The sequence below is a fragment of a genome, unplaced genomic scaffold (genome assembly GCF_019419815.1).
Source record: "Pyrus x bretschneideri cultivar Hongxiangsu unplaced genomic scaffold, Pyrus_bretschneideri_v1 Contig5, whole genome shotgun sequence".
Lineage (NCBI taxonomy): Eukaryota > Viridiplantae > Streptophyta > Magnoliopsida > Rosales > Rosaceae > Pyrus > Pyrus x bretschneideri.
The window spans coordinates 8,919,834-8,927,005 of NW_025999787.1; the positions used below are offsets into that span (position 1 = coordinate 8,919,834).

The following is a 7,172-nucleotide window of genomic DNA, read 5'->3' on the forward strand; positions in this document are numbered from 1 at the left end:
GGTACCAGACCGAAAGGGCGATCATTTTCTTAAATTATTTTATTTGGATAATCACATTGGTTTTCTCTTGGGTTTGGAGTGTTATGCATCAGCTGCAGGCCGATCGCATGTACCCACGTGGCATTCTTAGGCTTATATGTCATCTCTCTCATCACCCATCATTGTTAGATGTGTTTGAATTTTGAAATTTATGTCTATCTACTACACGAATTTCGAAATTCAAATTTATATAACGGTAATACATCATAGTTTAATGATGAGCAAAAATGTTCCCTTTCCATATGTTTTGTTTATTAATTTGTTTCTATTATGTATTTTCTGTTCGTGAAATGGTTTAAGCACTCTTTAATTATTTTCCTCTCTTCATTGTTTTTCGATTTATTTAATTTAGATTTAGAAAAAGAATGAGATGTGCGGTAAGACAACAAAGCGTGTTAGTAATTTCCATTTCTATACACCACTATGTGCTGGCAACGATCCTTTTGGGTGTACTTAGAATCTTGAAATCAAAATTTATGTGCTTGCAACGAATTCTAGTTTAAGTGTTTGAGAGCACTTACTCATGTCTTAGAGGTCTTAGGTTTAATTTCTCTATTTTTTGCTTGTAACAAAGTCATGTACCTAAACACTATAGCTATATTTATAAAGGAAAACTAATGAAAAATGCTTGAAAACTTTGAGTTTTGATGATAAAGACAAAATAAAGGGTAAAGTGAATAGTACCAGGATTGACTTTTTAGTGTAAAAATATGATTTTTCGTTAAAGTAAACAATACCGCGAGCTTTTCGTTAAAACTTCCTATTTATAATTAGTGTTGCCTAGCTTGTACCGGCCGCATCACATTTGTCTTACTGTTTTTATTCTGAAAGTACTTATTTCTATCTGTTTACATGTTATAACCACAGTTTGGCATTTGTAAAAAGAAAGAATGACTCGTTTCAAAAATGCAAACCAAGCCTATCTATTCGTTTTTCATTGTATTGAGTTGATAGTGGGAAATTGGTTCAACCAAATTGAAATCCAACACGACTTTGTTCAAGCAAATTGAAACTGAGGTGAGTATAGCGCCACATATATGATCGAAGTTGAAGCTGCCATCGTCAAACTTAATATATGGCTTGTATTGTTATCCACCAGTTAAGAAAAGCATATGCATGCATGTATCTCATGAATCGAATCCTCCAAACGACCAAGGCAAGTGTATTCAATGTATGCATCGGAGGTTGCATGTTTTAATTTCCTCTAAGTTGGTGAAAGATGCCTGTTTTTCCTCTACCTTATTCATTTGCTTAAAGTATACAGTAAAACAAAAACTTAACATAGATCTCGCCGGCTAGACCGTACAAGTTTTTCTTCTTCCTAGAGCGCTTAGGGTTTGAAACTTGAAACAGAAAACTGAAACGTGTATAAGATTAAGGGAATTGTTATTAGCACTCCAAAAATCTCATTCTACACTCCAAACTTTTTATATTAGGAAAGAAAAATACATTTGTGAGGAGTGTAAAATGAGATTTTTGGAGTGCCAATAACATTTCCCTAAGATTAATTAAAAATATGCACGTTTTCTGAGGTAATTCAGTAAAACAAATTCAACATTTTTCCTTCGTATAATGATATATTTGTTCAGAGTATTAATCGCATATCGTCAAAAAAAAAAAAAAAAAGAGACTTTGCATGTGCTTAAATGTAGTTGGCTAGTCATTATTTTGCCAATTGGTTTTGGGATGAAACCGTAACTTTTTCAATATTTATACTGAGGAGTGTGGGATTTAGGTTTGAATCTAAAACCTCTTGCTTATAAGTAGTGAAAAATACTATTAGAATCCAATGTTACAGACCCACATAGTCGAGAAATTTTTCAGTGTGCCAAGTACACAACTAGGTACATTAAGTGTCATAATACAAATCGTTGGAATTTTTTTTTTCAAGTATCCAATCATTTGTATTATAACATCTGGTGTACCAAACTGTGTTCCCTACACACTAAAAAATCACTCCACATAATAAACTAATTGTATTAATTTAGTATTGAACTCATTACCCTTAGTAATAGGATTTAAAACCTTCTCCCTAAGTAAAAAAGAATATACAAATGCCATGATAACTAGGGGAAGAGAGCTGTTTTTCTCGGAACAAAAGATTAGAAGCTTGGAATCATGTGGAGATCATCAAATGCAAGGGAGTGAGAAGAGGTCTTAGGGTTTCAGAACTACTATTTGTTTTAGTTTCAATCTCTCTCGAAACGGGTTTCCTTTTTAATAAACTCTTAAGCCTTTGCTTCATGTCGGATCTCAATAATTGGGTCACATTAATTTCTCTGTGGAGGTTTAGTATTATCTTATATGCTTACTGATATTATCTTATATGCTTACTGATTTTTAATACAATGTATACATGTGACTAAAAAAAATTTAAAAGAGAAATGCCAAGGGACTCTTTCAAAAGTGATCATTCTTCTCTGTCATATTTCCGTACCAACATTATAAAATATTGTGCCAAAAACTATACCAACATTATAAAATATTGTATAAAAAACATGAGTGACAGAAGTTTGTGGATCCCTTAGTTTCTCTTCTTAAAATTAGAAAAAACTTAGTAGTGCTGGTTGTTAGACCAAATCGTCATTCGGTTACAGTCAAAACTACTTGAAGTGTTTAAGTTAATCTGTAACTCTTATTTTATAAAGGTTGGAAAAAGGGAGGGGGAAGGGTGGAGTTGGTGGGTTGGGTAGTATTGATGTTGTTGTTCTTAGCCGTTGAATACGATGATGGGCAGAGATTTTTTTTATTGTCGTTAGGCAGTAGGGGCTCTAGAAACTATTTAAAATTTAAGGGACTCAGTGTTTCACTTTAATGGCATACTCATTCGAATATTAGGTTGCATGTATTTATAATACGGTGAAGATTACATTCAGGGTTTGAAAACCCTATTTACATGGAGTATTTGAAATTAAACAATACAAACAGATCGCAAAGATAGCTACAGACTGTTTGACCCTACAACAAACATTTGAAATAAGTCCTAGACTTATCCAACTTCTTATGAGATAAGAGTTACAGGTTAACTTAAACACTTCAATTAATTTTGACTGTAACCGAATCGACTTGGTCTAACACTGGTCACTCGTGTGACGTGTTAATTAATGGATGGTTTGAGGCCATTCAATGTTTGTACATGCATGTGCCAAAAATAGTTTACCACTTGTATTCTCTAAATAAAATTGAGAGGATGAAAGATTTGAATTCGATATAAATATATGGTCGAGATGGATTCGTGATATTATTTTTTTTACACAATTTGTAATGTTTTTTAACGATCTAAATTGTTTAGCTTTAAGGCCTATTTTAAATAGCTCATATCAACAAAAAATTTATCAAAATTTAAAATCATAGGACCATTGAATTAAAGGTTGAAAACATTCCTTATGATTTTGGTATCCGGTGGGAATAATAAAAATAAAAGTCTGGGTTGGTTGGTGAGCCTAATGACAGGAGATTTGAATTATAATAAAACGTTTCATGCCTTGCATGACTACAGTGGTAGATGAACGGTGCATGTGCCTTAAGAACTTACTAGTTTACAAGCTAAGTTGTACAATTTATAATCAATTGATTTTATAGTAGAACTCCAATTTTTTTTCATGGTATTAGAGCAAGGTTGTCTCACGTGTGAAGCTAAATGACCACATGTGCTTAGCGCCATCCCGTTGTGTTGTCCACATGTTAGGTTCGTAAATTCGCCACATGCGAGGGAGCGTGTTGAAAATGAGTCCCATATTAATGGGAAGAGAGACCTTGCATGGACTTATAAGATGTTATACTACTCCTCATATTATTAATTGATTTTATGGTAAAACCTAAACTTTCTTCACAATTCTCTGGCTACAAATAATCAAGAGGGGTTATTCCACCATGAACGCAAGGTCAACCAGTTGCCAACCGAAGTTTTCTACTAGCTGCCAATTGGTTTTGTGATATTAGAGTCTGGTTTTCTTAGCTCAATGACTACATGTGTTGGCCTAAACGTGCATCCATCGGAGACGATGTGACATGAGCGTTACCCCAAACAAAAAACAAAAGCATGTGCAGAAACAGCTGTCACACTATAGTTTAGAAAAACATGCAAAATTTGAGCATGCTCTATACATTTTTCCTGAAACTCCGTGTCATGTATTTTTTTGGGCAAAATTGATATGCTTGATTTTAGATAACATCGTACGAATTTTAGTCAATATCTGTGTATAGGAACTATTGAGGATCCAACCATTTTTGTAAATTGTACGTGTTTGATTTAATCGTTATGATAAGTCTTATCATGACTGATGAGATCTAATTAGTCATTTTCTTTTTCTATTTCCGGGAAAAGGGGCTAACATATTAATTTGATATTTAAAGAATGCTAGGTTTTTTGCTTTTGGTATGCAAAGAATATTTGTAGTTGATCAAGATAGCTGCATGAAAAACAAACAAGAAAAACAAAAATTCATAATATTTGGTAAACATAAACCTAATAGATATTAATATATTTTTGATGAGCGAGAGCATTGATCAAAGATTCAAAAGTCATAAAGTCAGGCGGCGTTGGGGGCTGGGGGGCTATTATTTTGGGTGAGTGAGAGCATTGATCAAAGATTCAAAAGGTATAAGTTATTCAAAAAAAAAAAAAAAGATTCAAAATTTACAAAGTTAGGCGGCGTTGGGGGGCTGTGAGACAGAAATATATTGTGAAAATGTATGTTTCCATGTGGATATCCGCCAACAAAACATTCACGTCGTTGAGTCCATCTCTTTGGGTGTTTTGGTCGTGGTAATGGTTTCACATGCCTTTCAATTTTTATCTCTTACGAAATCCCTAACCTTAATTAACCTCTCTCCCCAATTGATGGCTTTCAAATTAATCTCTAATTTAATATTCGTTTTCAATGGTTAACCCCTTTCTTTCTTCTTCTCTTACTCGTTTTTGCTCCTATACCAATACACACACAGTGCGGCAGAAGAAAGAAACAGAAGAGTCAAACCAGAACGTGAGACAGCTGCATGGTTTTTGCCGACTTATATATACATATATATCATACAATTCACGCGCCTTGGTGGTGGTCAACTAGAGAAGAATCTATTCCCTGCAATATTGACCTAGTTGCCCTTGCTAATCAAACTCAAATCTGTCGCACTTCAGGGCTATAATCGTATTTTTCAGTATATATTTGCTAATTTGTCTAGTTGGGAATATCCAGATTCCAGTTTTTATCTGAATTTGCTAATTTGTCTAGTTGCGAAGCATGTGGAACCCTTCTATCCTAAGGCTACCATCCTTATAAATATGCAATTTCAGTTCTTTGGCTTCAACACTACTAAGCTCCCTTTTGTTACAACTTTTCACTAGTAAGAAAGTGCTTTCTAGCTTTTCTTAATCAAGTAGTTCTTCAGAGGGAAATTTTTTTCTTTTGGGTTGTTAGTGTAAAATATGGGATCGGGCTCTTCACCGTGTGCTTCTTGCAGGTTGTTGAGGCGCCGGTGTGCCAAGGGCTGCATCTTTGCCCCATACTTCCCTTCTGATGACCCTCATAAGTTTGCCATTGTTCACAAGGTCTTTGGTGCTAGCAATGTCAGCAAAATGTTGCAGGTTTCTTTCCTTTCTCTAGACTTGAATTTCGGCACACCCTTTTTCTCTCCCAACACCTATTCACTTATGGTTTTTTAATTGAATAAGTTAAATGAGAATTAGTGGACATAAATAAACCTTGAGTTCCCATAAATGAAAAAGGGTATGGGAAAACGCTATTTTGCACTCGCTTCATGCACTTTTATGGAAGTGTGCTGCAATCAAGACCAGTACAATTGATGGCATGTTATTTGCACTCATCAATAGAAGTGCAAGCATCCCCTTGATCAATACCTAAGTTATTTTCTTCTTATTTTTGTATTTTTCTGATTTTGTTAAAATAATGAAAGAGATGAGCTCAAACAAAGAACAATTGTGAAATTAGGTTTTTTATGTGTGTAATTTATGGTTTCCTCGTTCATTCAGGAGCTTCCAATTCATCAAAGAGGAGATGCTGTGACCAGTTTGGTTTATGAAGCAAATGCAAGAATGAGAGACCCGGTTTACGGGTGTGTTGGGGCAATTTCTTTCCTGCAGAATCAAGTTTCTGAGCTGCAAATGCAGCTTGCAGTGGCTCAGGCAGAGACACTTTGCTTCCAGATGCAACAGGATCCTGTAGCCTTACCAACCCAGATTGATCAACACCAACACCATCATCAACATCAAGATCATGACCAGAAGTCCCTTCTTTTATCCAACAGTGACTTCAATAGCATTCCACATCAATACTTCAGCAGCTTCGCTTCTCCTAGCAATGTGATCCAAGACCCTCTTAAAAGAGAGTCTCTTTGGACTTGATCATTTGCATAACATCATTAATCAATGTACTGTCAATCCATCTTTCCAATACAATTTCCCTTATCTTTGTATGATCATTTAATTAGTACTATTCTATTTGTGTGTGATCCGCATGTGCACGCAGACATGTGTTTCATTTCGTGCACGTATATGTGTGTGTATGAGAGAGAAGTGAAATATGGAATTCTGGGTCAACCCATGCATGTGGGGGATGGAGTAAAGTAGGGTTTACAAGTATTCTTTTTCTTGCTATAGACGTCATTGTAAAGCTAGTAGCGGTCTTTGACCAATATTTCCTTTTTCTTTCAGTTTTTCACCGTAATATTTGTGGAATCGCTAAATTACTAATCAGAAGTGATGGATTGTTATAATAGTTATAATTTTTTTTTACTAATTTATTGCATCTAGAGTTCAATCTATCATTTTTTCATAATCTAAACTACCTATTAGCAAAATTATATTTGTCAACTAAGTATGGATGAAAAGACCAAATTAACCTTGTCAACAAAATTAAACAAAGATAAAAGGGTAAATTACATTTTACCTCCTCAGATTTAGTTGCAATTGCAACCTCATACATTATCTTTAAAATATTCCAATTTTATACTTTAATTATCATTTCATTGTAATTTTGTACATCCATGAGTCAAACCGTCAGTTTGACAGTTAAGTGATGACGTGGAAAATAAAAATACTTAAAAATTAAAAAATTAAATTCAAAATAAAACTAAATTAAAACAAAATTTAAAATTACAAGTGGCCCACCCCACCT

The 7,172-nt window shown here is 34.3% G+C and overlaps 1 protein-coding gene across 1 annotated transcript; it reads left to right on the forward strand.

The window, feature by feature from the left end:
- The first annotated feature begins 5,332 nt into the window (after nt 1-5,332).
- Nucleotides 5,333-6,477, forward strand: LOC103945429 (LOB domain-containing protein 12). Its single transcript, XM_009356002.3, has 2 exons — nt 5,333-5,623; nt 6,029-6,477. The coding sequence occupies exons 1-2, from the start codon at nt 5,465-5,467 to the stop codon at nt 6,398-6,400; spliced, it is 531 nt and encodes a 176-aa protein (XP_009354277.2). The 5' UTR covers nt 5,333-5,464; the 3' UTR covers nt 6,401-6,477.
- Nucleotides 6,478-7,172: the final 695 nt, after the last annotated feature.

Excerpts from the sequence above, each read along its gene's own strand:
- LOC103945429 (XM_009356002.3), top strand. The coding sequence starts at position 5,465 with ATGGGATCGGGCTCTTCACCGTGTGCTTCTTGCAGGTTGTTGAGGCGC. Across the intron at positions 5,624-6,028 it reads ATGTCAGCAAAATGTTGCAG|GAGCTTCCAATTCATCAAAG; the intron begins GTTTCTTTCCTT and ends TCGTTCATTCAG.